Here is a 27,587-nt window from a genome sequence, read left to right as displayed (position 1 = left end):
GCCACTTTGAGCGCTCGAAGCTCAGGCTCAGGCTCAGGCTCATCTCAAGGGAGAACCAAAACAGGCTCTAGTCGATATGGGTATAAGCAGAACCTCTTGTTCTTCTTCTCCTTCGTCCATCCCGCTAATGCCAAACCCTGATAATGAATCTCTCGAGAGCGCCAATGCTGCTGTTGTTGTCATCTCCCTTGATCTTTTACAGTTTTGGAAGAAGAAAAAATCTCCAAAATCTCCATTCGCTGCGTACTGTCTCCTTTGAGACGTCAAATTCAGCGTCGCTAGCGCCGATAATCGCCTCTTCTCTCGTAGTCATATTCCCGGTCCCGGTCTCGGTCCCTTGGTGGACGATCCCAGTCGCGGCCCCGAGGACTGCGACTCCGGCGTCTATCGTAATGATCTGGCGGGCCTTCTGGCCTGCCTCGTGGAGGGAGAGGCTCATGGTATCTCACGGGACCGTCGTCGTAATCATTCGAGCCTCTCCTTGGTGGTGGCGGACGGTCGTCGTACCTCGTCGGGGGTTCATCGTAGTCTCTTGAGCCACGCCGACCGGCTCCGTAGCGTGGTGGTGGTATATCATCATAGCGGATTGGCTCTACATACTCGCGAGAGTTCCGACGGGCGGGAGCGTAACGAGGATGATCGGGGTCATTTCGGGGTCGGCGATTGGGGTCGGTGCGAGTGTAGTCGGGTGCGAAAGCGTCACGCGGGCCACCTCGGCCGGGTGGAACGCGGCGGTCAACGTGGACGGGAGGGATACGAGCCGGTGGCCCACGATCGTCGTCCCGGAAAGGTGGAGGGGCTTGGTGGTACTGATCTCGATAAGGATCATCACGAGGTGGAGGTGGTCGTGGGGGAAGGCCTTCAGCTGGAGGCGGAGGTCTCCTAGCGTATGAATCTGGTGGAGGGCCTGGATGACGCTGGTGGTCTCGATCCCTTGGGTGATCACGAGGATCTCGAGGGCCGTGTCGGTGGTCGGCTGGGGGATGATGACCACCTCTATCGCGTCCTGGACCTCTATCATGTCGTCTGCCGTAGCCATTAGCGTATGGCGGGCGACCACCTCTCTGGTCCGGAGGCAAAGGTCTCCCATTGATTCCCCACTCGCCCTGCGGCCCAACACCGACGTCGCCACCGGCCGGTGCTGGAGGAGGCTTGTTCTTTTGATCGCGGAATTTCCTTCGATCAAGTTCGTGAGAGTCTTCGAACGTAGGCAGATCACCTGGTCGAGCAGGAAGAGGCTCAGTATGGAAGTACGGATGCTCGAGTGCATCAATGGCATTGATCCGTTTTCGCCAGTCAAGTCGCAGAAACTCCTCGAGAAGAGAAATGGCAAGGTTGCTCTGATCTCGAAACTCCCTTCGCAGTGTGGAGGGACGTGGCGGGAACTCGATTGTGCCGTCCACACCTGGCAGCTCTCGCCAACCCGGCATCGTTTCATCAGTGGGGGCTCCCACGAGGCCGAAGATGAGTTGGGCCTGATGCAGATCCGAGTTGCCTGCAAGAATCGGCTTGCCCTTGAACATCTCGCCAAAAACACAGCCTACTCCCCACATGTCTATGGCGGTAGTGTATCGTCGCAACTGGAGAAGAAGCTCCGGGGGCCGATACCATCTGGTCACGACCAATGTGGTGTACTCTCGAGTGGCCTCGCCGCCGCCCTGACCTGGCTTCGGTGGCTCATCGTCGTAGGGTCGGGCCAGACCAAAGTCAGCAATCTGCAAGAGTCCCGAGTTGTTGATGAGCAGATTGGCAGCCTTCATATCTCGATGCAGGATTCTGTTCTCGTGTAAATACGCACAGCCTTCCAGCAGTTGCTTCATGTAGCACTTGATCTGAGGTTCTGTAAAGTGTACATTGGGGTTTTCCAGCAAGCCAGACAAGTCGTGATCCATGTAGGGCGTGACGGTGAACATGCTGGTCTTTTTGGCCGCATTCTTCGGCCGCTCCACGGCCATTTCGACCAGAGTCAAGATATTGGGATGATCCAGCTGTTTGAGCAGTTTGATTTCTCGCAAGGCTGTTATGGGGAAGCCATCCTTCTCGTTGTGCATAAGAATCTTCTTCAAGGCCACGACCTGACCGGTCCTTTTTGACTTTGCTTTGGAGACCTCGCCGAAAGTGCCTTCACCCAGTTTGCAGATATAGTCGTACTGCTGGATCCTGGAACAGCCATGAAATCGTGGGCGGCCATCGTCGAGAGTCTCGAGACTGTTCGGGGGCTTGTCAGAGGAAGTTGCCATGCTGGTGCAACGAGGAGGGGGGCCGAGCGCACTCGGCGCAGAATGCTGTTATGGCCGCTCAAGTATCGCGAGAGGATTTCGACCTTGGTCTGCAATGTGGCGATGGTTTGGCGTTTGAGATGCGGCTTAGTCGCGTGAATGAAGAGGCCATCGGGTTTATGCTAAGTGCGTCATGGGATAGTGTAATGGTCTTGGAATACACGTGGTTGTACTGTCCGCGGGTTGGACGGTTGGGAGATCGGGCACTTGGACGAGTATCGCGTTTATGTCGCACACGATGAAAGGTTTTATTTTTGTGACGGATGCCGAGCGGAGGTTCCTGGCAGATGGGATCGAGATGGCGTAGTGTAACTTGTCATTCAAAGAGCGCAAGCAGATGAAAGTTGAATGCGGGCGCCGGGCATCGATCATGATCTTGAAGAGGCCCAAAGAACGCAACGGGGATCAGGCCAATAGGAAACGCGGGAAATGGTGGGTCTGCCCCGTGTCACAGCAGCCGTCGAGATGGGCAATTCAGACTTCGATTTGGACCCCTGCTGCACTCTACACCACGCGCACAATCGCTCGAGCTTCCCTTTGCACTCTGTCCTAACGCCCGCCTTGCCTGCCAGCAACAAAGGTACGTCGAAACCCCGCCGCCCCGCCGCCGAATAGCGCACAACCCTCATCTGACGCAGCTCCTTCTCAGAACATGGCGCAATCAGCGGGAGGGAAGACCACTTGGAAGGGCAACCACCCCGTTGGCCAGATCGCAGCTGCACGCCCTTTCTACCGATTCGCCGCCACCGGCCTCGGTGCCGCCATGTGGTTCTTTGTAGGTCCACGAACCGAAGCAGAAACGAGACCCAGGAGCTGACTCGGAGCTTTGCAGCTGTTTTACCGCGCGAAGAAGGACGGCCCCGCGCTGCTTGGATGGAAGCATCCTTGGGACCATTGAGCTTGTGGGAGTCGAAGCGAAAGAGAAAAGCATGATGCATACGCTGCTCGACAGTCGACATGTACCTAGTCGAGAACGATAACGGCGCATATTCCGAGACACGGCTACGAAATGAGAGCATCGGCTGAAGCTGAACGGCGACGCCGCGGTTTCAATCCACAATGTCTACCAAGCTCTATATCATTTCCTTCCCATTGCCATGTTCACTTCTTTTCAAACAGATAATGCGTGACACCCCACTCTTCGCCACCATTGTACGCAAACAGCTCGGCACAAGCCATATAGAAGACCTGCCATCGATTCCACCAAATCTGCGCGCCCTCCTTCCCATAAGTCTCCTCCAGTCCAGCCCACACCGCCTTCTTCTCCTTCAGCATCTTGCTCAACCAGTCTTCGCACGTCCTGGCATAGTGCGTGCCACTGACCCACCACTGCTTCCGGATCTGGAGGTCGTCCTGGAAGAACAAGAGCAGGTCCGCAGACGGCATGGTGCCACCGGTGAAGAAATGCGTGCTCATCCAGCCGTCCTCGAAATCGTACGGCGAGGTCTTGTGGCAGAAGAAGTGGACGAAGAGCTTCCCGCCCGGTTTCAGTGCCCGGCCGACCTTGGCCATGAGCAGCTGGTAGTTCTTCATGTGTTCGAAGAGCTCAATGCTCACCACCCGATCGTACTTGTCCGCCTCGAACTCATGGTCGACCACGTCCCCCGTAATGACCTTGACATTGCCCAGCCCTTTCCTTTTGGCTTCAGAGTCGATGTGCATCTTTTGTGTCCGCGAGTTGCTGAACCCCGTCACCGTGCACCCCGGAAACTTCTCAGCCAGGTACAGCGTCGCAGAGCCCCAGCCACAACCCAAATCCAGAATCTCCTGACCGTCCCGAATATCCGCCTTCTCCGCGTAGCTCTCCAACATGGCAATCTCCGCCTGGGCCAAGCTTTCTTTGCCCGTGGGATACAAGCAGCTGGAATACTTCATGCGCGTGCCAAGCATCCCCGCGAGGACCGACGTGCCGACCTCATAGTGCTGACTGTTGGCCGCATCGGTGTGAATGGCGATGGGCCGGCTTCGAAGGGCGTCGACGAACGCCATCTTCCGCTCATACTCGGCAGCAAGCGACGTGCTGGCGATGAGGGAGATGCGATCCGCCAGCTGTCGTCGGATGCCGATGCGAATGAGAGCATGGGGGAGATAGCCACCGTCAAGAACAGTGTCTGTCCAGGTCGAGGGTTGAGACGCAGACGCCATGCTGATAGCTGATCCCTGGAGTGAAAGTGCCTTGGTGATGGTGATCTTTCTTCGATGCTATAGCCACTGGCCAGACCGGGTGACCCGCCTCAGACTTCACGGAACAGGACTAAAGCAAGTGCCAGGCAACAACAGAGACCCCGGGTAAACGATGCAAGGCAATCAAGCCAATCACTGCTTCAACAGGGTTTGAGGGGCTAGTGAAGCAGGAGTTTGTGGTATAAGAGTCTGGGACAGTACTTGGATGGTAGCCGCTAGTCGCAAGTCGTGACGTCGAGACTCAGAAACAAAAGATGCCGCATCGAACGAGGCAATGGAACATGGCAACAACTGAAGATTGTTGACTTGCGGTCAGAGAGCACTCAGATATTCCATGATGTAGTTCAAGTTTGCAGATTCTGTTAATCGTGGTATTTTGGGCAGGGTCGCCCTCCACCACAGCGGAATATATTTGTATTGTACAGCATGCGCTCGTCGCGTCTACTTGGCGAGCTCTATCTCTTCCCGAATCTCCTTGTACTGTTTCCGCTTCTTCTGATGTGTAGGCCGCACCTTTCTGTTCAGTCGTCCGATCATTTTTGCCAACCGGGGGAACACATATTGCTCCAGAAGGTATGCGAGCAGAAACCCGCCCAGAGCCAGCGCCAGTAAGAATAGCTTGTAATCCAACTCCATTTCCGTAAGATCCATGAAACTTTCTAGCCACTCAGCAGGATCCAAGAGCATGTACAGTGATATCGAAAGTGCAATGACCAACGTCACGCAGAACGGCCCATTGGTGTTCATGGACTGCCTGAATGGGGGTCCAATGGATAACACCACGCCGGAAAGGGCGTACTGATAGCAAGAAACGAGAAAGAGGGCAGTATTTTGCGAGTTGTCGACGCTTGACTTCTCCTTGTCCAGGCGTGGAGGAATGTACCATGGTTGCTGCTGCACCGTTTCGAAAGCAACGGCCTGGATCAAAATGCAAAGGATGATCTGGCCCATCAAAGGTACAAGTATTTTCCTGGACACGAGGCTCGCTGTTGGCCGCTTCTTGCTCAGCTGCGGATATGCACCAGTCCATCCCATGAAGATGGCGATGGGCAAGATCAGAGCCAAGTCGATGAAGAGGAATTGAAAGTCGCCAAGGTTAGACGCCGACGCATAGAGAAAGCTGACAGACGTGAACTGGATGGCCGAGTACAAGCTCATGTACTTGAAGCAGCAGAAGCTCGTCACCAGTGCTGCTCGCCCCTCCTTGATCAGTGTTGGCACACAAGAGATGTCAAAGACGTGGCTTGTAAAGGGCGCGGCAACAGATGCCTCAGCTTCCGACAGGGATACACCGACATCTGCGGCTTTGAGCGCACCACAATCGTTAGCTCCATCACCACAGAAGCCGCACGTGTAATCAATGCTCTGCAATTTTTCCACCAGTTCGTGCTTCTCATCTGGAGACATGCGAGCAAATACTTGGCCCTTGACCAGCATCCGCTGCAGTATCTCGGTGGAACCGTAGTCGATGATCCAGCGAAACGCGTCACCAGTGACCGCCAGGCAGTAATCGCCGACAGCTATCGAGTCGTACGGTCCTGCTGTATCGCTTTCAGCAGCAATTGCCGCCGGCAACAAGGTCTCAGACTCGAGCTGGTAAATGGAATTGTCAATACTTTCCCAGCTCAATACCGCTTTCGGATCCATCTTGTCGCCTTCGATAAAGTGTGGCACGAAGCAGTGAACGTCTCTGCTCATCAGGTCGCATTCTCGCGCCACGCTGATGGCAGTGAGGATATTGTCCCCTGTACACATGATGTTGCGGATCTTGGCCTCATTCAACTCGTCGATAATCTCGGTTGTGATTTCCTTGAGTTTATTTTCGAAGACGATGAAGCCGGTCAATTGTAACCTAGACTCTGCTTCGGACCGATCCATCTTCTCAAGCTCCGAGAAACTCAGACGCGACAGGTATTTGGAAGCGCAGGCAATCACACGGAAGCCTTTGTGAGTGTAGTAGCTCAGCAGGTCGTCGAAATCTGACGGTATGCTAGATGGGGTGCAAATATCTCTCATCACTTCGGGGGCGCCCTTCACAAAGACACTGGCTCCAGGATCCCCATTCTGGCGCACAATGGAACTTGCTCGCCTTAGGTGAGAAGCGAACTCGAAAGAGCGCAAGACGGCCAGCTCGACCGGCACAGGGTTCCCGTTGTCCTGCGCATCATCCAGGTCGTACTGCATTCCCGGCGGCGGCCGTGCAACGGGAGGCGGGGCTTGGTGCACACCAGGCTCGGTGTAATGAGCCGTTCGTGACGAGCCTTCCTCGAATGACCAGCCAGTATAATCGAACATTTTCACGTCCAAGGGATCGCCGATCAGCTCATCGTCGACCAATCTTAAAGAGTGGCAGGTGGCCATTGTGTAGAGCATCGTCTTGTTGACACGATAGTCGATAGTCGGATCTCGGTCGTAGGGTGCTGGAGGCAGCAACTCATGGGCTTCCTCAAGTATGTCGCCGAATCGAATCTCAGGGTGTTGTACGAGGCGCACACCCAAAACATCCAGTCCATCTTCTGTTAACGTACCAGTCTTGTCGAAGCATACCACGTCAAGTTTTCCGGCGACGTTGACTCTTTGTGGGCTGATGCAGAAGATTTGCTGCTTCTTCAAGCGTGATAGTGCAAAGTTGGTTCCGATGGTGAGTGTGGCAGGCAATGCTGGAGGCACCACAATTGTGATCAGATCGAGAGCTCGAACAATGATCAGATGCCAGGCCAAGCCAAGTTTGACGAAATTGATGAAGGAAGCGATGAAGCCGATGCCCGCAATGCAGCCCATGACGCCAATGTACCTGAAAGAATCGCGATAGAACTTGAAACCCGATGGTTTGGGAAACAGCATTGACCGAACTAGGGCGCCTTTCGTAGTGTTGAATCCGGTTCTCACGACCATGGCAAGCGCCACTGCTTCCTCGTCGTCCGAGTCTTGGGGACGGCGAGCTCTGATGATTTTTGTGCCACAGAAGAGGAAGTGTCTGGCTATGCTGGGGTGGATTGAGGTAGCTCCGAGGTCGATGTAAGCAAGTGTTTCGTCAATGAGCGGAACTTTTGACACAGGGATCGACTCTCCGGTGAGCATACTCTCGTTGATGATACAGTCGCCAGCTAGCAGAAGACTATCGCAAGGCAGTTGAGTCAGCGATGGGTCCGAGACCTCGTAGACGTCGCCCGGGACAAGATCTGCGGATGTTGAGGCACGCCAAAATCCATTGCGAAGGATGCGCACATCGCACTCAAAGCGCGAGATTTCCCTCAGACGTCTCATGGTTGAACGCGTCTCAACAATAGTTGTCGTAATGCTGAAGAGGGATATGAAGAAAATTGCAGCGGCGTAATAGTAATATTCGTCTGCAGACCACAAGATCAAGCTAGCCACTTGAAAGATGTAGAACGGATGGAAAGCCTGCTGTGATGAGTCTGGGTTCTACAGGTATACAGGGGTGCTTACCTCGTCCATAAGCAACTGAGGAATGGTCTTCTCCTCAATTTCGATCACGTTCTTGCCGAAGACCTGGTCTCTGGGCTCGCGTTCTTCAGAGTCGAGACCAGCTCGCATGGCTTTGACATCGTTCCACTGGGGATCCCACCAGTTATTGTTCAGAACAAATTTGTCTTCTCGAGGATGATAGATCAGTCTCATGTAACGGTAGTCGAGATACCGGAGAAACTTCAGGTCGCGGTCGTCGTAGTAGCTGTGGCCGTTGCCCTTTTCCCTGCTGGGTGGATTGAAGACGGATGACATAGCATAGCCGTACTCCTCATTTGCCACAGCGTGGATGGTGAACTCGCCCCATTGATTCTGATAACCTTTAGCCTTCCGCCTCGAACGCCGTAACATAACACCAGGGCTCACCTCAACCACAACCCAAGAACATTTTCGAAGAGCCGCGGGTACTCCGACTATACGGATTCGCCATCGAGGTGCCCATCGCAAGACCAGGTAGCCTATACCGGCGGTCAGAGTACAGATCATAAGATACACGAGGTATCCTATGGAGCTGGTTGTAAAGCCGGCAATGACCATGGTGAGATCTTCAGCCTCAATGTAAAGTTTCTGGCTGAAGTTGCCGCTACCTTCCTCGTACTCTTGTGTGTCGCTACGGGCAGAGTCATGGCGACGAAGCAGAGGTGCGTCAACGGAGGACCGCTGTCGTCCGGAGGACTTGCGTCTGGGAGCCAGGGAGTCTTGCGCCTCTAGGTCTCGGTCATGACCATTTGCGTAGCCATCTTCCTCGTCGCTGATATCTACGACGGCCTCATCGTCGTCGGAGAACTGTGGCGATTCCCCCTCATCCTGAAAGTATGTGAAGCTCGTGATCGAGCCTTGTCGCTGACGGGGACGTTGGTATGCGAAACCGGTAACACTCGTGGGTACGCTCTCAGATATTGGGCCTGAGAATGGCTGAACTGCTTAGTGGGGACACAGCTGGACTTGGGGTTGTTAATCACCTCGTCTGTTGCCATCTCCACCTCGGACACGAAGCTGGCGCTGACATCTGTCACTAAGGAAGCTCTATGATGCTGTTGACTCGACTTACCTGCTCATGTTCGAGTCCCTGCGGTGCATCCTCCTCGCCGAGCTGCTGCGGTGCTGCAGAGCCGACGAGGGCCGATCTGGTATGTCCATTATGTTTGCTTGCGCCTCGTTCGGCACCTGTATTGTCGGATGTTATCGCATACTGGCATAGGTTACTGTGACGTCGTCACCACCTAGAATGCGGCGCGCAGATCTCAACTCAGATTTACCAGCAACTTGCAAGTACTACTGTCCAACTGATTGCTAGGGTTAGGGCCCGGATTGGTGGGGTTTATTTCAGTGCGACTCACTGGGTTCAGGTTTGGAGGAAGCGCCGCCGCCATCTTTCACCACCAACTCAATATCCTACCACCACAAATTTTCCTTTAGCAGTCAGCTGTGCCCCCTGCCGAAGTAAGCCTTTTGCCCCTTCACACGTGTCAAAAGTTGCCACCAGGGATTGCTATCTGGAGCCATTTCTGCAAGTCCGCCAAACACCCGAGAACATCAAATTCTTTTCCATTCAACAATTCCCTTGGTCCCGTTCCGCCGCATTGACTGGTACCTCAACACTCAACCATGGCGTCCGAAATCCCCAAAGGTCGCGGCAATATGACTGCCCCGTAAGTCTCTCTTCCTGCTACTGATTAGTGGATGTGATCATCTAACATGGCGTTTCCCACTAGTACTCCGCAGAACAGTATGTATTCCTGATCAAGGCTTTGATGGAAGCATTGCTCACACATTGACAGCTCCTGCCAACAATGCCCCAATCTCATCTCACGCTCAGGCTCCCAATGTGGGAAGCATTGCTGAAGGTAAAATCACCTCTCAATACAAAACCCCAAGTGCTCACTCGAGTTAGAGGACCTTGATCGCGCTGCCGCCGCCTCTCTGTTCGCGCAAAATCCTGCTCTAGTGTCCATGATGCAGTCAAAACTCAGCTCACTTGTTGGGCGGTCATCTGGCTACGTTGAATCTCTGCCCGCTCCCGTCCGCCGTCGGGTCACCGGTCTCAAGGGCATACAGAAAGACCACTCAAAACTCGAAGCCGAATTCCAAGAGGAGGTTCTCCAACTCGAGAAGAAATACTTTGCCAAGTTCACCCCGCTGTATGAGAAGCGCGCCAAAATCATCAACGGCGACACGGAGCCCACCGATGCTGAGATCGAAGCCGGTAAGGATGAGGAGAAGGAAGAAGCTGAGGCCGACAAGGCAGACGACAAGGACGACAGCGAGCCCGCCGAGCCCACGAAGGGTATTCCTGAATTCTGGCTATCTGCCATGAAGAACCAGGTCTCACTTGCTGAGCTCATCACCGACCGCGACGAGGAAGCCCTCCGCCACCTGACTGATGTTCGTATGGAGTACCTCGATCGGCCTGGTTTCCGACTGATCTTCGATTTTGCCGCCAATGACTTCTTCACCAACAAGACCATCACCAAGACTTATTATTACCGGGAAGAGAACGGCTATGGTGGCGATTTCATCTACGATCACGCTGATGGTGATAAGATCGACTGGAAGGCTGGCAAGGACCTGACGGTTCGTGTTGAGAGCAAGAAGCAGCGCAACAAGAGTAGGTCTAGTTCCGCACTATGCCAAGCAAGTACTAATACTGCACAGACACCAAGCAAACTCGCGTCGTGAAGAAGACGGTGCCCACTGAGTCCTTCTTCAACTTCTTCAGCCCTCCCACGGCGCCTGACGATGATGACGAGGAGGATGTCGAGCCTGATATTGAGGAGCGCCTCGAGCTCGACTACCAGCTGGGTGAGGACATCAAGGAGAAGCTTATTCCCCGAGCTATCGACTGGTTCACAGGCGAAGCTCTCCAGTTCGAGGAGTATGAGGAAGGCTCTGATGACATGTATGCCGATGATGACGATGATGACGACGAGGATGAGGAGGAAGCTGATTCTGACGATGACGAGGAGGAGGAAGGTGGCCAACCTCGTTCGCAGCAGAACTCATCCGAGTGCAAGAACCAGTAGACTACGAGTATCACGGTACGAAGGAGGTGGCGACTGTACATGTGCATGCTCTCACGGCACGGGGCGGAGTCGAGGTCACGATGACTCTGCTTGATAGCTTATTCCTCTTCCCAGCATACGTGGGCGTTAGAGAGAGCTGGACTGGCAACTTGGGCGACCAAGACCACTGAAGCCGATGCTGCTGGTGAGGACCTTTCCCACGCAGGCGTTAGTTTTTGAGCGGATTAGGACTAATGAATACCAATATGGCGCGACGTGGATAGACTGAGATGACGGGGGTTTACTCTAATAAAAGTACTCTTTTCGGCCAACAAGAACGTGCATGCATGGATCTGGCGTTCATACACACTACTGCAGCCTACAGATCCAAGTACGCGGTGGCAGCGGCCGACGGTGCGTCCAAGGCTCGAGGTGAAATTACTGTAGCGGGACTGCATGCAGGGTGCAACGCCAGTGAGTCTTTAACTGTGGGGCTTCCTCAGGGGGGAGACTAAACCAATTAGGCATCGCGGCAAACCAAACTAGACGAGCGTGTCGAGGTGTCTCCTGGCTCACAAGTATTCTGAAGCCAGCATGATGCCAGTGTTGATCTGTTTCTGAGACGCTCTCTTTACCGTCATCGACACCGCCTGCGACTAGGCCTCCTCATTCTCGTCCTCGTCCTCGTTGACCGCTGAGCGTGCTCATATCACTTTCACCACTTGTCTTTACTATCTTCAAGTTACTTGTATTAATTGCCTGCGCCTAATCTCCGCGCACCCCATTGCTGCCCTGCACCTTTCAGACACGACTCGACCGACTCTCTGCATAGATTTATGGCTGCTCAATTTGATACAACTTCAACTGTCTTATAGCAAATCCCTCCCAATCCCCCAAGATGGCCTCTTGGGAGGTCGGAACCCGTGCCTGGTTCCCCAATCCGGGTGAGGGCTTCATTCCTGGCGAGCTCTCGGAGCGAAAGGCACAGGGCGATGGCAAAATTGCTTTGGTCTTCGCGCTGGCAGATGACTCTACTCAGACCATCGAGACCACCGAAGAGGCTCTGGCTGATGGCACCCACGACGGCAATCTCCCGCCGCTGATGAATCCCCCAATGTTCGAAGCCGCCGAGGATCTGACAAGCTTGTCCCATCTCAACGAACCTGCCATTCTGCAAGCTATCAAGCTGCGATATGCCCAGAAAGAAATCTACACATACTCCGGCATCGTCCTGATCGCCACAAATCCTTTTGCCAGAGTAGATTCGCTCTACGTACCGCAGATGGTTCAGGTCTACACGGGAAAACAGAGAAACTCTCAAGCACCCCATCTGTTTGCAATTGCCGAAGAGGCCTACACCGACATGTTGCGGGACACCAGAAATCAGACCGTGGTAGTGTCTGGCGAGTCTGGAGCCGGTAAAACCGTCAGCGCGAAGTACATCATGCGGTACTTCGCAACCCGCGGTGCTCCCGGACAATCTAAGCAAGGGACCAAGTCCCGAGCCGATGCAATCAGCGAGACTGAAGAACAAATCTTGGCCACCAACCCCGTCATGGAAGCTTTTGGCAACGCGAAGACCACCCGTAACGACAACTCGTCACGATTCGGCAAATACATTGAGATCATGTTCGACAAGCAGACAGATATCATTGGTGCTAGAATACGGACATACCTCCTCGAGCGATCAAGACTAGTCTTCCAGCCACTGAAAGAGAGAAATTACCACATTTTCTATCAGTTGGTGGCAGGTGCCTCGCCCGAGGAGCAGCAAGAGTTCAGCTTATTGCCGGTGGAGCAGTTTGACTACCTCAACCAAGGTGCAGATCCTGTCATCGACGGTGTTGATGATGCTGCAGAGTTCAACCTCACCAAGAAGGCCTTTAGCACCATCAACGTACCAGACAGCACTCAGCGCCAGATATTCAAAATCCTCGCCGCCCTGCTGCACCTTGGTAACGTTAAGATCACGGCCACCCGGAACGATTCGGCGTTGTCTTCCTCGGAGCCTTCGCTTGAAAAGTTCTGCAGTATGCTGGGCCTCGATGCTGCCGATTTTGCGAAGTGGATTGTCAAGAAGCAACTTGTGACTCGAGGCGAGAAGATCATATCCAACTTGACGCAACAGCAAGCCACTGTGGTTCGAGATTCGGTAGCCAAGTTCATCTACTCGAGCTTGTTTGACTGGCTCGTTGAGACCATCAACCACGACCTGGCCACTGATGAGGTTTTGCAAAAGTTGCATACTTTCATCGGAGTGCTCGATATTTATGGTTTCGAACATTTTGCTAAGAACTCGTTCGAACAATTTTGTATCAATTACGCCAACGAGAAGCTGCAGCAAGAATTCAACCAGCATGTCTTCAAACTAGAGCAGGAAGAATATATCCGCGAGGAGATCGACTGGACCTTTATTGACTTTTCGGACAACCAGCCTTGTATCGATCTGATTGAGGGCAAGCTTGGTGTCTTATCTCTACTGGATGAAGAATCCAGGTTACCGATGGGCTCCGATGACCAATTTGTGACGAAGCTGCACCATAATTTTGCTGCTGACAAGCAAAAGTTCTACAAGAAGCCTAGGTTTGGGAAGTCCGCATTCACCGTTTGTCATTACGCTTTGGACGTCACCTACGAATCCGAGGGTTTCATCGAGAAGAACAGGGATACCGTACCTGACGAGCAGATGGAGGTTCTCAGGAAGGCCTCTAATAAATTCCTCGTTGAGGTTCTGGATACCGCGATCGCTGTTCGTGACAAAGAGTCAGCAGCGTCCAACAATAAGACCATCGCCAGTGCTCCAGGTCGCCGTGTTGGTGTGGCGGTAAATCGCAAGCCTACTTTGGGTGGAATCTTCAAGAGCTCCTTGATCGAGCTGATGCAGACCATCAATTCAACAGATGCCCATTACATTCGCTGTATCAAGCCTAACGAGGCTAAGGCATCGTGGAAGTTCGAAGGCCCGATGGTGCTCAGTCAGCTTAGGGCTTGCGGTGTGTTGGAAACTGTTCGTATTAGTACTGCGGGTTACCCAACGAGGTGGACTTACGAAGAATTTGCCATGCGATACTACATGCTCTGCCATTCATCACAATGGACGACCGAGATCCGGCAGATGGGACACAACATTCTAAGGAAAGCCCTAGGGGACGCAAGCGGCACCAAGTCTGACAAGTATCAGCTTGGTCTAACCAAGATTTTCTTCCGTGCAGGTATGCTGGCGTTCTTGGAGAACCTCCGATCCGCGCGCCTGAAGGAGTGCGCTATCATGATCCAGAAGAACTTGCGCGCCAAGTATTATAGGCGCAAGTTCCTCGAGACCAGAGAGGCCGTCATTCAGATGCAGGCCGCGACGCGCGCGTTCATTGCGAGGCGCCGTGCGGATGAAATCAGACAGACCAAAGCTGCAACCGATATCCAGCGGGTCTGGCGCGGTTCGAAGCAGCGCAAGAGTTACAACATCACCCGCAACAACTTTATCTTGTTTGAATCCAGGGCCAAGGGTTATCTGCTGCGGAAGAACATTATGGAGACGCGTTTCAGACAAGCTGCCACCACTATTCAGAGGGCATGGCGGTCGTATCGGTCGCTCCGCGACTTCCGTCAACATCGGAGGAAGGTTGTCATTGCTCAAAGTCTCTGGCGCGGACGGCAGGCGCGTCGTGAGTACAAGACCATGCGCGAAGAGGCCCGTGATCTCAAACAGATCTCGTACAAGCTCGAAAACAAGGTCGTTGAGCTTACTCAATCGCTTGGGTCTGTCAAGCGGGAAAACAAGAATCTCGTCAGCCAGCTCGAGAACTATGATTCTCAGCTCAAGTCGATGCGAACCAGGCATAACGCTTTGGAGGCGCGATCGCGCGAGCTACAGAGTGAGGCCAACCAGGCTGGCATTGTTGCCGCTAAGCTGGCTGCTCTGGAGGAAGAACACGCTAAGTTGCAGACCAGCCACGACGAGCATTTGGGCAACGCCAAGCGCCTGCAGGAAGAGCAGAAGAAGCTTACGGATCAGCTCAACGTTTCTAAGACCGAACTTGAGACGGTTCGCAAGGCCAATACCACACACGAGAGCGATAAGAACACTCTCCGGCAGCAGATCAACGACTTGCAGGATCAGCTCGAGATGGCCAAGCGTGCCCCGGCTCCCACTGTCAACGGCGAGGTCACCAACGGCACCGCACCGCAGTCCGCCGCTAATGGTCTAATCAACCTCGTATCGTCCAAGAAGCCCCTCAAGCGTAGAAGCGCTGGCGCTGCGGAACGTATCGAGGCCGATCGTTATAGCGGCGCGTTCAATGCCCGCCCAATGTCCATGGCTCTTGACGCACACACCAAGACTCTATCTGGATCGACTTTCAACCCTGGTCTTGACAGTGTGGAGATGGAGCTCGAGAATCTACTTGCACAAGAAGAGGAGCTCAACGATGAGGTTACGATGGGACTGATCAGAGGCATCAAGATTCCCCAGCCGGGAGCTAATCCCGCGCCGACCGACAAAGAAGTACTCTTCCCCTCTTACCTCATCAACTTGGTCACTTCTGAGATGTGGAACAATGGATTTGTCAAGGAGTCGGAACGCTTCCTCGCCAATGTCATGCAGTCAATCCAACAGGAAGTCATGCAGCATGAGGGTGACGAGGCAGTCAATCCTGGCGCTTTCTGGCTTTCCAACGTCCATGAAATGCTCTCATTCGTCTTCCTTGCCGAAGACTGGTACGAGGCCCAGAAGACGGACAACTACGAGTACGACCGCCTGTTGGAGATTGTCAAGCACGATCTCGAGAGCTTGGAGTTCAACATCTATCATACTTGGATGAAGGTCCTCAAGAAGAAGCTACACAAGATGATTGTTCCTGCTATCATCGAGTCACAGTCTCTACCCGGTTTCGTCACCAACGAGAGCAACCGCTTCCTCGGCAAGCTCCTTCCTTCAAACAACACTCCTGCATACAGCATGGATCAATTGCTCAGCTTGTTGAACAATGTCTTCAAAGCGATGAAGGCTTACTACCTCGAAGATTCTATTGTCACACAGACCGTTACTGAGCTGCTGAGACTGGTTGGCGTTACCGCCTTCAATGACTTGCTCATGCGTCGTAACTTCCTGTCCTGGAAGCGTGGTCTTCAGATAAATTACAACATAACCAGAATTGAGGAGTGGTGCAAGAGTCACGACATGCCGGAAGGCACTCTGCAACTCGAACACTTGATGCAAGCTACGAAACTGCTCCAGCTGAAGAAGGCGACCTTGAACGACATTGAGATCATTCAAGACATCTGCTGGATGTTGTCTCCCAACCAGATTCAGAAGCTCCTGAACCAGTACCTCGTTGCCGACTACGAGCAGCCCATCAACGGTGAGATTATGAAGGCTGTGGCATCCAGAGTGACAGAAAAGAGCGATGTCCTGCTTCTTGCACCTGTCGACATGGAGGACAGTGGGCCGTATGAGATTGCTGAGCCGCGAGTCATTACGGCTCTGGAGACCTATACTCCGTCCTGTGAGTTGCAACCCCTTACCTTTTTCGCGTCACATCAGCTACTAACATACCATGCAGGGCTACAAACTCCTCGACTAAAGCGGCTGGCGGAAATCGTCTCCGCTCAAGCCATGGCCCAACAGGAACAAGGTGGTGTCAACGACGGCGCACTGAGCGATGGCGAAGCAGCCTGAGCTGCTATTACCAAGAGCATTAATGATCGAACGTACGGACATGTTCAGCTCTTGGGCAGCAGCACGTCAGCAATATTTCTCTCTCTCTCTCTCTCTCTCTCTCTCTCTTTTGGACGACACTGGAGGCTCTGAAAATGGTGGTTCGGCACTGGGCCTCCCCACACCAGGTGGAATTCATGGTCCTCTTTTTCTTTTGGCATAGCCGTATGGAGTTCAAGGAGGTTGCTCGGAGAGGCAGGCTTGCGCATGTGAATGTTGATGGAGGCATGCGATATAGGAGGAAAGTACAGCAGCGTCGTGATGCTTGAGTCTTCCATCACTAACTGACTGGCTTGACTGGGTCATATCTCGTTGATAGAAAGTGGTTGACCGCAAACGTGTTCGCAATGTGAGAAAGAAGTTTTATTGCAGGCGTGAGCGTGCTTTTCATCGCGCTTTCATCGCGCTTTTCACTGTGGTTGAGCATCGAGGAAGCATCGACGGGAGCTATGCTACTATACTAACTACACGATGCAGTAGCAGAGCAGGCGAAGGCGAAGGCGAATGCGGACGTGAATGCGAAGGCACCTTGTTCATACATTCGGGGTGTCACTATATGCCCTCTTCCTCTTTTCTCTTTTTCCTCTACAGTCTTCTTTTCCTGCCCGGGGACTTGGGTCAGGATGTAGATACCAAATCAGGCATCTCGGCCTAATCGGCGCCTCCATTGATTCTTTACTGATTACTTCGTAGACAGGTTGCCTCGCTTCGCTTCGTTGCGTGCTTTTGCTTTTGCTTTTGCTTCCTCGCTTCTTCGGTTCCTCGGTTGCTAACTGGCTGGCTGGCTGGCTGACTTATCGGCAGGAAGGAAGGAAGGATGGGAGGAAAGATTTCAGATTCACGACTGTGTACCCTTCTGCCTTGCGGTGCGACGGGCATGTCACGTCATATGGCGGTCATGCGTGGTCGTCTAGTGTCTGTCTGTATATTCTATCTGAAGGGCCCCCCTATCGAGTGAACGGCCCCTTGCGGGACAAGGCGGTGTCTAGCGGGTTCAGATGGGCTGAAGGGAGGATTAAGGGGGTCCGAGAGGATGAGGGAGTGCCATGTGACGATGTCTGTGTGTATGTGGATCGACAACTGCCCATCGGTGAAGATGCCCATGCAATGCCATTTCGTTCCTTCTCTGGCCCCCTTGTGTCTGGCGAGTATGCGCGTAGTCGGTGAGCGCAGAGCGCCGTTTGTGTGTCTGGAAGCTTGCAACTAATTCAGTCCACAGGCTTCTTCCTCTGTCGGCTATTCTCCCTGCCGTCTATCGTCTCGAGGGAGGACTTCTTTCAGATCCTCCTTCAGATCCTTCAATCCCGTGCCGCGAACGAGATCCGACTACAGCATCAAAGCTTGCGCTGCCGCTTTGCCATGCGCGCCTTCTCCTCATCGACATCCTTCACGAGCTGCACATCATCCCCAGCAGTATCATCGGTAGCAGAGCTCGCGCTACGTAGCCGCCGTGACGATGTCCTCGTCGGCCGGGCCTTCCCAGCGCCGCCACTCTTGGCGGTCCGTGAGCGAGTCTGCCGCTTCTGGACATTGACTTCTACCTCTGCATCGCAGTGGGAGTCGGAGTCAGGGTGAGCCTCGTCGGCATCGCTGGACGTGGAGTCGGCAACTTCTGCTGCGGCTTTGATGGCTTTCGTGGGTGGTTTGTTCTTTGTCTTTGCAGCAGCTTGCTCTTTGGAGTCACCGACGGGAGCGGCAGTGGACGATGGCAGCTTGAGGCCGAAGTAGATGGCGTGCTGCTGGATACGTTGCATCTCCTGGGAGAGCTTGGATTTGGGCTCACCCTTTGCCTTACCGTCTGCGGACTTGGTGCTCGAACCCTTCGCGTTAGAGACGTCTTCACTGCTCGCCTTCACGACTGCGTTTGCATTCTGGTTCTTCTCGTCATCCGTCCCCTTCTTCTTCTTGTTTTGCTTCGAGTCCGTAGAATTCTCCTCCTCACCCTCCTCGCTGTACTTCCAGAGCCGCGTGACTTCGCCCTTGACCACTGCAGTGCCCCACAATGTGCCCAAGACGCCGGGTACCAGGTACAGTAACGCGGGTTGCGCATGCTTCATGACCTGCATCACGCCTACTGTGCAGCACAATCCAACGACGTAACCAAATACCGTAGAGTAGAAGTAGGGCTTTGGAAACGACTTGAACTTGAGCGCAGGAGTCTGCAAAGCACGCGAGGTCCAGAATCGCGGGCCCCAGCTTCCCGTGGCGGGCATATAGGGCACTTTCTCAACACCAGCCTGTTCGGTGGGGACTGCACCTTCTTTTGTAACACTCTTGTCTCCCTCAATGACCGGCGAGAACTTCGACTTCTGAAGCTTCTGATAGTGCCTCCAGAGGTCCCAGCGCAATGCAAAACCCACAACGAGTCCAGGGACCACGATATCTCCTAAGCCCAGCATCGCCATGGCGCGCTTCTTCCCCAGGCACCGCAGGTACTCCTCCATGGCAGCGCTGCCTTCTTCGGCACCTATTGGGAGCACGCACCCGTCGGGTCGAGGAAATAGCATTTTGATAGGCACGTCGAGGGAGGTGGCAACATGGACCATCATGGGCGTGTAGAATACGAAGTAGATGTCGTAGAAGAAGAGAGCCAGCAGTAATAGGGTGCCAGTGCCAGCGGTTGAGGGCGATGTCAGCTGGAGACTGCCGTAGCAGAAGGATAGGCCGAGGAAGTTGGTCAGGGGCCAGGGCTTCGAGACAAAGGTGTGAATGTAGGTGAGGCTGGCGGCTAGGATGACGGCGAGCAAGTCTGGCAGCGTCGGCTTGGCGCGCAGTGTCAGCAGGCCTTGGAGATGCAGCGTCAGAGTCGCTCTCGCGGAAATGGCGCGGCGGAACGCCCATAGCGAGCGCTTTGCGAACCCAAGCAGGGGTAGTAGCCGCAGCACGCCTGGTAGCGGTGAGGACTCATGCTCGTCCTGTCCTTCTGCATTCTTCGTACTGTATCTCAAATTCCCCAGGTTGGCGATCCACAACTTGCCTTGCCACGAGTAACACTTGGGAAACACCGCCTCCCGCAGAAAGACAAAGGCATCACTGAGAAACCGGTAGCTGAACCAGAGGCCCATCTGGCTGAAGTACAGGTTTAGACCCCAGTTAAGCCAGGCGGGGTCCTCTAGGTACTTGAGGGTGAAGTAGAGGCCAGCCAAAGTGCCACCGGCGAGCAAGGGGAAGAGCAAGGCATCGGAAGGAGTAAGGTTCTCGATCTTCTGGGAGGTCTCTTCGGGTTCGGACTCGGAGTCGGAGTCAGCGTCGGAGGCTTTGGCCGTGGTGCGTGATCTGCTGCGTCTGCCTTTGGACTTTGGTGGAGGAGCGGCGGAGGTGGGACGTACGAGGGAGGCATGACTGGCGATCCAGATGGGAAAGAGAGCGGATGCGATAAGAAGCAGGTATGTGGGAACGAGGGGACGAACGATCTGGAGCTCGTAGGCCACTCGACCGAGGAATGAGATGACGGGCCCGGGCTCGGACGGTTGCATGGTGGTGTTGTGGGTGTCCATATCGATGATGCTTGAGGCAAGCTTCAATGGAGACGCGTAGTAGCGAATGGCGTGTTACAAGGGTACGGAAGTCATCGCACCAAGAATTCTGGGTCTCAAAGGAATGCCAACGTCGATCAGCACGATCGACTTGCTTCAACGAGAGGTAATTGAGCAATTAGAGTGTTTAGCTAAAGCGGTGCAAAGAAGGCAAACTTATGCCAGCAACGTGTTCACGCCAAGACTCAGCAGGCAAACATTCAGGCAGCACAGACCGCATTCAATTCATAACACAGCGGCCTATCAGACCACAAGCAGTCTGCAGCATCGTGGACGACATTTTCAGGCCCCCACTGACGGCCAAGTTCCCAAGAAACCATTCAGCACCGATGATCCAGCGGACGATGCGGCTGTAGATGCTAGCGGTGGGCGGCCCTATATCATGCAATGATATTCCCTCCTTTCGACCCGTCTTACCTCGCCGACATGCAGTAACATGGCGCTCGAGGAGCGCGTGCTGGTGCTCGATGGTTTCGTGCCCGATCCGGTTGCAACTCCTGCGCCCAAACGCGAGTTCCATCGCAAAGTGCGCTCGGGCTGCGCCACATGCAAGAAACGGCGCGTCAAGTGTGATGAAGGGAGGCCAACGTGTTTGCGGTGTCGAGCATCTGGCAAACGGTGTCTTGGCTATGGCCTGAACGATGTCTACGCCTCCGAGAAGTCGACTTCGGTGGAGCCGAGCTCGTTGACATCCTCAACTAAAGAAGCTGGCAACAACGATGAAGAAGTCGTCACGGAATCAGTCAATACGGGTGCTGATGGTGTTGACATGATATTTACGATGCCTAGGCGGCAACAGGACGCGGCAATACCCGACTTCAGCGACATATCTGCCTCATCCAGTATCGTGCCACCCCCCGACGGCAAGTTCAAGTCGTCGCTAGAGAAGTACTCCCATGATTTCTTCCGGTATTGGCTAGCCCGATACGCCTCGCCACGAGCCGCCACAGCGCCTGATCTGTGGACAGTCTATTTCCCACAGGTAGCCCACAGCGTCCCAGCGGTCAACGACGCCATCATCGCATGTGGTGTCTTGGGCACGGCCATCCGACGCAAGTGTTCACCATCAGACTACGAAGTCGCGCGCTTGGCATCGCTTCAACACCTCAACGCCTCCATCGGCCATCTCGTCAAGCAGCAGCACCCCCCAACCGTGATGGTTATGGTCGCATTCCTGCTCTGGCAAGCAGACATGGTCCAAGGCAACTTCTCAACCTCCTGGCTGCACGTCGACAGCGCGCTCAGGATCTCGGGTGGTCTCATCGGCCAGACACCTGACGAAATGGCTGTGCTGCAGTTGGCCCGAGATGCGGCCAAAAGCAATGCTCATACAGGCGTCCTCGAGCAAAGATTCGCCCACATCTTCGACGCTGGCAAATCCGCGCCCCAGAGGAAGGCCGCTAGCTTGTCTTTGGCCCGCAAGACCCTAAATGAAGTCATCATTGCGCAACTCAAGCTCGCGTTTCAAACTCCAAATACGCCGCTCACGAATGGGGAGAAGCAGGTGCTGTTGAGCAGTCTTCGGAAACTGCGCAGGGAGCTCGAGTGGCTCATCGATAGGTGGAGTGTCGAAGTAACCGACGAAGATGGCACGGCGATCGAGCACTCGCTGCTGTCACCGTACCTTGAGAACGTTTCTTCCGGGCAGTACACCATTGAGATGTTGTGCATCGAATTCGCTCGCACGCTTCCCATCTTTCTGGCAAGGATGGCAAGGGAGGATCTGGAATTGCGGCAGCTCTCGGTCGAGTTCATTGAGGATATGAGTTTGCATTGGCATCAGCAGGACTGATGTGAGAAACATGTGAGGCTGCTTCAGGACATTACGTCTCATCTTGCTCTAGGCCTTTGGGAAGCATGAGGATTTCATTGCAGGCTACACGAAAACCAATTCCTACCGATGTCCAGCGCCACTTCTGTGAAGAAGTAGTTCCAGCATAAGAAGAAGCTCAGTCGACAGCTTCGACGTCCATGCATTGAGAGATGACAATGATCTCTCTGGGGATCGTAAAGCCAATATCGACAGCATGGCGCAATGACAGCGTCACAAGCCCGTCAGAAACAGGGGTTCACAACGCCAAAACGACATATCAAGCTGGCAAGCGCAGTCTGGGCTGCCTGAAGCCAGGTCCCTGAAGCAGGTCGGATGGGACAGGGTGCAGCAAGGGCGGAAGAGACATGCAGCTGTTGTTACCGGCGGTGCGGTACCGAGGTCATTGGGGGAAAAGAACTCCACGGCTATACATAACTGGGACAGAGGATGGAGGCCAGGAGACGAATGACGGAGAAGATGAAGGGGCAGTATATCAACTGCTTGGCCATCCAAGCTGATCAGCAGTCTATTCAGTGGAAAGCACTTCCTGTCCGGGGGGTATCTTCTGGCATGCCATGTCCTACGCTCGTGAACACACTCTTCTTCCCCTTTTTCCTTCCCACGCAAGCCATTACCTCTTCAACCACAAGCCTCCCCAAGTAGCTTCCTCCACTCCCGCCACCTCCCCTCCGCCACCTTCACCACGCTCTGCACTTCTCTGACGCCCGCAACCCCACCGCCACTCTTCTCCACCCTCACCAGCTGCACCTCCCCATCCTCCTCACTCAGATCCACGACAACACACCCCCTCTCCGCACAAGCCTCCTCCTCCATCGCGCCCAGATCCACCAGGACCACCGCCTCCTCTCCCTTCCCAGTTCCAACCACGCGCTTATCATGCACGAAAATGCCCCAGCTCAGCGGCACAGGCAAGCCCCTCAAGCTCAGCCTCGTCGCCCTCCCCACGTCGCTCGAGCATAGCACTCTACCTTCATCCGCATCCCAGCGCGCCGCAGGCAAGACTGTCGTGCGCAAAGCAGCACACAGCGCCAGCCACGCGGCGTCGAAGACGGAGCCGCTCCCCGCGTGGGAGATGCACAGGATGTCGATGTAGAGGACCCAGAAGGCCTTGACTGTTTTCCTCGTAGCGTTGCTGCCTCCTGCAGGCTCATGGGCCTCGATTTCCATCCCGTCCGGATCTAGCGCAGCAGCAGCAGCATCATCATCTTCTTCTGCATCGTGATGATGATGGTAGATCTCCAAGTCGCGCAACCGCACCAGCCGCGACGTAAGCAGCAACGACAGCAGGCGCTGCGACAGCGACTGCTGCTCCTCCGAGGGCGCCGTGTTGGCCGGATGTAGCGGCGAGCAGCCTGTGTCAAGTGATATATTGGGCACGAGGAGGTTGTGCTGCCAAAGCGCATCTTCATCTTCATCCTCCAAGTCCTCCTCAGCATCCTGCACCACGACCCTCGACACCGCATCCCCAACACTCCAACTCGGAATCTCACTGATGGGCAGTATCTCGCCGCGCACGCCACACACGACGCTCGAGCTGCCCTCACCAGCGCCAGCACCGATCTTCACGACCGCGGAGCCGTGCGAGTGCGTCAGCGACGCGGTGTTGAGGCTGATAGGTCGGGCTTGCGTGGGGCCGCGGCCGCCGGAGGAGGGGCGTGTGGGAGGGGTTCGGGAGAGGTGTGCGGAGAGCAGGGCGGGAGCGGAGATGAGGGGCATGGCGTGCGGTGGGATTGCGGCGTTGGTTGTTGTGGTTGCTGTGGTTGATGGGGAGGCGGTGGGTGGGAGGGAGCCCATGCTGCTGCGGCTGCTGCTGCTGCTGGGGGAGGGCAGAGGGTGAGGGAGATCTCGGTTCGTAGAGGTGGGAAGCGAGTCTGAGACAAGCGAAAGTCGTCGGAGGTCAGTAGTAAGGCATGGACGGTGTCTGATGTTGTGGTCAGAGAGTGTGCGCGTTGTAAGCACGAGCACGAGGGAGAATAAAGTACGTATGTACCGTGGGCGGCGTCGCGATCGACGGAAATTATTCTGCCAGAACAGTGTGGGGAAGCGAGGAAAGGCGGTGTGAGGGGTTGCCTTGTCGCCTCGTTCGTTCCTCGTCAAGAATCTACAGGATCCCCAGAACGATCCTTGGGTCTTGAGTGACTGCTGGTGCCTTTTGACGATGCTATTACGCTATGAGAAGCACAGTCGTGCTATGTAAAATGGGTATCTCGCTCACTCGCACGCCGGATTAACGAACCCCATGCCGCCTTACTCCTGGCCTGTTCTAGCCTCCAGTGAGGAGTCCAGTGGCTTTCTCTTGAGACATCATTTGAAAGCCTCGTCTCGCGGCATAGCCTTTATTGCTTCGTCCATCATTTGTTCCCTCTTCCTCTCTCTGCAATGCCCCCAGACTTCGTCGTAGCTGGCATGCTTCTCAACATGTGACCACGAAGCTCGATAAGTGTGGTACCGTCGAGATCTCTGTTAACTCAATAGAGAATCATATGGTAATCGTGCTGTACCGAAGCCGTAGCCACTTGGGATCGTAGTCCAAGTGATAGCCAGGTGGCACGACTCTCTGCAGTCAAGCACCAGCTACCGCGAACGAGCTGGGGGTGTCTGCATTTCATCCACATCCACCATGCGCGAGATGGCATCGCTCAGTCGTCGAAATGCCTACTCCGTCTTTTGCGACGCTTTTCCCGGACCTCGTCCCTCGGCTCGTCCGGCAAGTCAACCATGCTTCGTGGACGACTTCTCTCCCTCCTCCTGCCATCCTCAAACGGAACGGCACCACTGACCATGGTTGGATCGCCATTCATGGTCCTTCTGCGTCGTCTATCCTTGACTGGCGCCCTCAGTGTCCTGATGTACTCTTCCACGCGCGGGCTGTTGCGCAACAATGCGAGCTCGGTTTCCAAGAGGATAGCTTCCGGGATCTTCTCTTGGCCGCCTTCCACATCGGCTCGATGGTTTGTCCATACCACCGACATGCCATCGGCATTACCTCCTTGGCCGTTGCGTGCAGGCTCGGGCTCGAATGTCCAGTCTGTTAAGGATACTGGGTCATAGACACCTCGCTGACTAACACCGGGACCTTTCAGCCCGACACGAGCACGGACTGATGCATGGAAGTACTCATTTGTGTTGCGCAGCTTCTTGCTCAGAACCTGTCCTGTCATGGGGTCAACGCGGTGATAATCGCCCGGGGTGCGTTTCTTTGTGCCTGCGAGGCCGTATATGCCACGAAGGGAATTGTAGATTTCTCCAAAGCTCCACCAGCGGCGTTTCTGACCTGTCTCTTTGTAATACCTGACGTTTTCTTCGTACTCGCCGATCAGGAAATCGCTGCGAAAATCGAGGAACGGCTCAAGGCGGCTCATCATCCAGGCGAGTGTGAGGTTGGCAATTTCTTGATCATCGTAGCCTCCACCGATATTGGAATGCACGCCGGGAAACCAGACTTGCTTGAGGTTGACTTTGTCGCCCTCGCGTTTCTCCCAGAGCGCAGGCGAGAATGGCCCTCTTCTCTCGTCAAGCGCCAGAGCTTGAAATGCATTCTCGATGTAGGGGTTTAGCTTAGTGTCGTAGAACTGGTGCTTGGAGAGATCGCGAGTTTGGATGCCAAATTTCTCCAGCAGTGGAATCTGCGGAATACCAAGGCTACCGACTGTATCCCAACAACAGACAGCTTTGATGGGAACGGCAAGTGTCGTCAGACCTAAACGCTGGAGTTCGTGGACGTATTTCCGATCGAAGGGACCTTTAGGACCAAACGGCACGTCAGGAAAGTCGGACATGTACCTTTCGTTGTGCCTGTTCTCGTAGTCTTCAAAGATCTCGTTGAAGTGTGGAAGCCCTTTTCGTGTGAGGAGGCCAAAATCGCCGATCATGCCACCAATACTTCGCGCGGTGAAGGCGCCTCGACTGAAACCAACAAGGAAGATTTCATCTCCGGGGTGCCAGTTGACGGACAAATAGGTATAAGCCTCGCGTACGTTCTCCTTGAGACCAAAACCGATTGCACCTCCGAGGAATTTGGATATTCGGCCGCCATGGGTGCCAACACCAGCCTGGTAATGCACAACCTGTGAGAAGCCGTCTCTTGAAGTGTCCCTTATGGCCCAACCCAGGCGCGAGACATTGGAAGGAGACTGTTTGCGACCATTCAGAAGACCGTTGTCAGAGTCAAGCCACGTGCCATCGCATGTAACGATAAGGCGCTTTCGTCGTGGGGCAATCGGATTCTGCAGAGTGCCAGGCAAGGGACCGATGGTTGCGCTCAAGGGAGGCGGCTCCATGCGCGACGGTGCTCTACTAGGAGCGCGGGATGGGGTTCGCGGCAGAGCGATCGCACTGGGAGGTGACGGAGCCATGACAGAGGAGCCGCGCATGGGCGCCATCATGTTTTGAGGCGGCGCGAGGCCGCTGGCCATGGAGCCTCGACGATCGGGAGGTCGTGACATTGGTGTCAGCTAATGCGCGACAGTTGTATTGTTTCTAAGGCGAGGACGGTCTTGCAGATGCGATGGTTCTGGCGCCCGTCTTCACAAGTTGCGGCTTCCATTTGGTGGATTCGGGGGAAGCGCGCACAAGCGGACAAGGTAGCAGAGCAGCGGTTGGTAAAGGAGTGACAGATTTCCGATAAGAGAGTGTGAAGAGCCTGAGGAGGAAAGCGACAGCACATGAGCAGGTCCAGAACAGTGAGGCTTCTGTCACCTTACCAGCCCCGCCCAGCCACCTGGTTGGAGTCGAAGCCGCAGCATAGCAACGACAGGGATCATTATCGATAACACCACAACATTTACGTCATTTGTAACAGCACAAAGGACGATGAAATGAACAGGTGTGCACTTTAATTAAAGCAATCAATCGAGCATAATGGTACGTGACTTGGAGACATGCGTCCCTCTTCGCATACGTTGATGCAGAACTCGATTCCCTTGCACCCAGTGCTCTTCCGTCTCCCTTCCAGCAGACTTATCCACTGTACGTGACATAAGGACCAATAGGGCATGAGGCATAGGACTGGAACCACTGGAACAAGGTGTCTGGACTCGTGACCGTGATGCTCCAGAGCCCCACGGGACAAGCTCCTATCCACAGACTATAATAGTTGCCTGGACTCATGGTAATAGTCTTGGGAAATTCAGCATAAGGTCCCGCCGCAGGTTGATTGTTCCATGTCGTAACGCCGTCTTGCGCTCCGGTACCCGGCTGATTGATGCTGGTGGTGAACGTTCCTGTGCCCGAGAAGCTGAAGGACGACATGTTGAGTTGCTCCAGGCGGGGAAAATAGAAGCCTAGCTCGCAGTCTTGATTGTCGCGCACAATATCGAAATTGAACACAGTGGCGATATCGTTGGCTGTGATGGAGGGCGAGAAACTGTTGGGATTGGCGACATCTGGCTGAGCCTTCGAGATGGGGACAATGAGATGAGGGAACTCGAAGCCGGGGAGAGGCGGCAGGTCTCTGGGGCAGGCGTCGCGTCGGAGCTGCTCGAGGCCGCCCAGTGCTGGCATGGCGGATGCAATTCCAGCGAGGTAGAAGAGCGGGTGAAGATGCATGTT

The 27,587-nt window shown here is 54.6% G+C and overlaps 11 protein-coding genes across 11 annotated transcripts; 4 read left to right on the top strand and 7 right to left on the bottom strand.

The window, feature by feature from the left end:
- Positions 1-278: 278 nt before the first annotated feature.
- On the bottom strand, positions 279-2,240 carry HMPREF1541_04496 (serine/threonine-protein kinase bur1; the record flags this gene model as incomplete). Its single annotated transcript, XM_008718841.1, has 1 exon — positions 279-2,240. The coding sequence occupies one exon, from the start codon at positions 2,238-2,240 to the stop codon at positions 279-281; it is 1,962 nt and encodes a 653-aa protein (XP_008717063.1).
- A 691-nt stretch (positions 2,241-2,931) lies between these two features.
- Positions 2,932-3,177, top strand: HMPREF1541_04495 (uncharacterized protein; the record flags this gene model as incomplete). Its single annotated transcript, XM_008718840.1, has 2 exons — positions 2,932-3,054; positions 3,112-3,177. 2 exons carry the CDS (start codon positions 2,932-2,934, stop codon positions 3,175-3,177), a joined length of 189 nt encoding a protein of 62 aa, XP_008717062.1.
- Positions 3,178-3,380: 203 nt separating this feature from the next.
- HMPREF1541_04494 (uncharacterized protein) lies at positions 3,381-4,424 on the bottom strand (the record flags this gene model as incomplete). Its single annotated transcript, XM_008718839.1, has 1 exon — positions 3,381-4,424. The coding sequence occupies one exon, from the start codon at positions 4,422-4,424 to the stop codon at positions 3,381-3,383; it is 1,044 nt and encodes a 347-aa protein (XP_008717061.1).
- Positions 4,425-4,904: 480 nt separating this feature from the next.
- HMPREF1541_04493 (uncharacterized protein) lies at positions 4,905-9,092 on the bottom strand (the record flags this gene model as incomplete). Its single annotated transcript, XM_008718838.1, has 5 exons — positions 4,905-7,868; positions 7,914-8,264; positions 8,319-8,867; positions 8,915-8,954; positions 9,004-9,092. The coding sequence occupies 5 exons, from the start codon at positions 9,090-9,092 to the stop codon at positions 4,905-4,907; spliced, it is 3,993 nt and encodes a 1,330-aa protein (XP_008717060.1).
- Positions 9,093-9,560: 468 nt separating this feature from the next.
- Positions 9,561-10,975, top strand: HMPREF1541_04492 (uncharacterized protein; the record flags this gene model as incomplete). Its single annotated transcript, XM_008718837.1, has 5 exons — positions 9,561-9,604; positions 9,668-9,681; positions 9,734-9,799; positions 9,847-10,560; positions 10,608-10,975. The coding sequence occupies 5 exons, from the start codon at positions 9,561-9,563 to the stop codon at positions 10,973-10,975; spliced, it is 1,206 nt and encodes a 401-aa protein (XP_008717059.1).
- An 877-nt stretch (positions 10,976-11,852) lies between these two features.
- On the top strand, positions 11,853-16,628 carry HMPREF1541_04491 (uncharacterized protein; the record flags this gene model as incomplete). The annotated part of the gene is made up of 2 exons (XM_008718836.1): positions 11,853-16,455; positions 16,513-16,628. 2 exons carry the CDS (start codon positions 11,853-11,855, stop codon positions 16,626-16,628), a joined length of 4,719 nt encoding a protein of 1,572 aa, XP_008717058.1.
- Positions 16,629-18,001: 1,373 nt separating this feature from the next.
- Positions 18,002-20,143, bottom strand: HMPREF1541_04490 (uncharacterized protein; the record flags this gene model as incomplete). The annotated part of the gene is made up of 1 exon (XM_008718835.1): positions 18,002-20,143. One exon carries the CDS (start codon positions 20,141-20,143, stop codon positions 18,002-18,004), a length of 2,142 nt encoding a protein of 713 aa, XP_008717057.1.
- Positions 20,144-20,639: 496 nt separating this feature from the next.
- Positions 20,640-21,995, top strand: HMPREF1541_04489 (uncharacterized protein; the record flags this gene model as incomplete). Its single annotated transcript, XM_008718834.1, has 1 exon — positions 20,640-21,995. One exon carries the CDS (start codon positions 20,640-20,642, stop codon positions 21,993-21,995), a length of 1,356 nt encoding a protein of 451 aa, XP_008717056.1.
- Positions 21,996-22,655: 660 nt separating this feature from the next.
- On the bottom strand, positions 22,656-23,831 carry HMPREF1541_04488 (uncharacterized protein; the record flags this gene model as incomplete). Its single annotated transcript, XM_008718833.1, has 1 exon — positions 22,656-23,831. One exon carries the CDS (start codon positions 23,829-23,831, stop codon positions 22,656-22,658), a length of 1,176 nt encoding a protein of 391 aa, XP_008717055.1.
- Positions 23,832-24,676: 845 nt separating this feature from the next.
- Positions 24,677-26,482, bottom strand: HMPREF1541_04487 (uncharacterized protein; the record flags this gene model as incomplete). Its single annotated transcript, XM_008718832.1, has 1 exon — positions 24,677-26,482. One exon carries the CDS (start codon positions 26,480-26,482, stop codon positions 24,677-24,679), a length of 1,806 nt encoding a protein of 601 aa, XP_008717054.1.
- A 514-nt stretch (positions 26,483-26,996) lies between these two features.
- Positions 26,997-27,584, bottom strand: HMPREF1541_04486 (uncharacterized protein; the record flags this gene model as incomplete). Its single annotated transcript, XM_008718831.1, has 1 exon — positions 26,997-27,584. One exon carries the CDS (start codon positions 27,582-27,584, stop codon positions 26,997-26,999), a length of 588 nt encoding a protein of 195 aa, XP_008717053.1.
- Between the last annotated feature and the right edge of the window lie 3 nt (positions 27,585-27,587).

The sequence above is a fragment of the Cyphellophora europaea genome (genome assembly GCF_000365145.1).
Source record: "Cyphellophora europaea CBS 101466 unplaced genomic scaffold supercont1.4, whole genome shotgun sequence".
Lineage (NCBI taxonomy): Eukaryota > Fungi > Ascomycota > Eurotiomycetes > Chaetothyriales > Cyphellophoraceae > Cyphellophora > Cyphellophora europaea.
The sequence above is the reverse complement of the archived record's forward strand: the minus strand, read 5'-3'. Positions and strand labels throughout refer to the sequence as shown.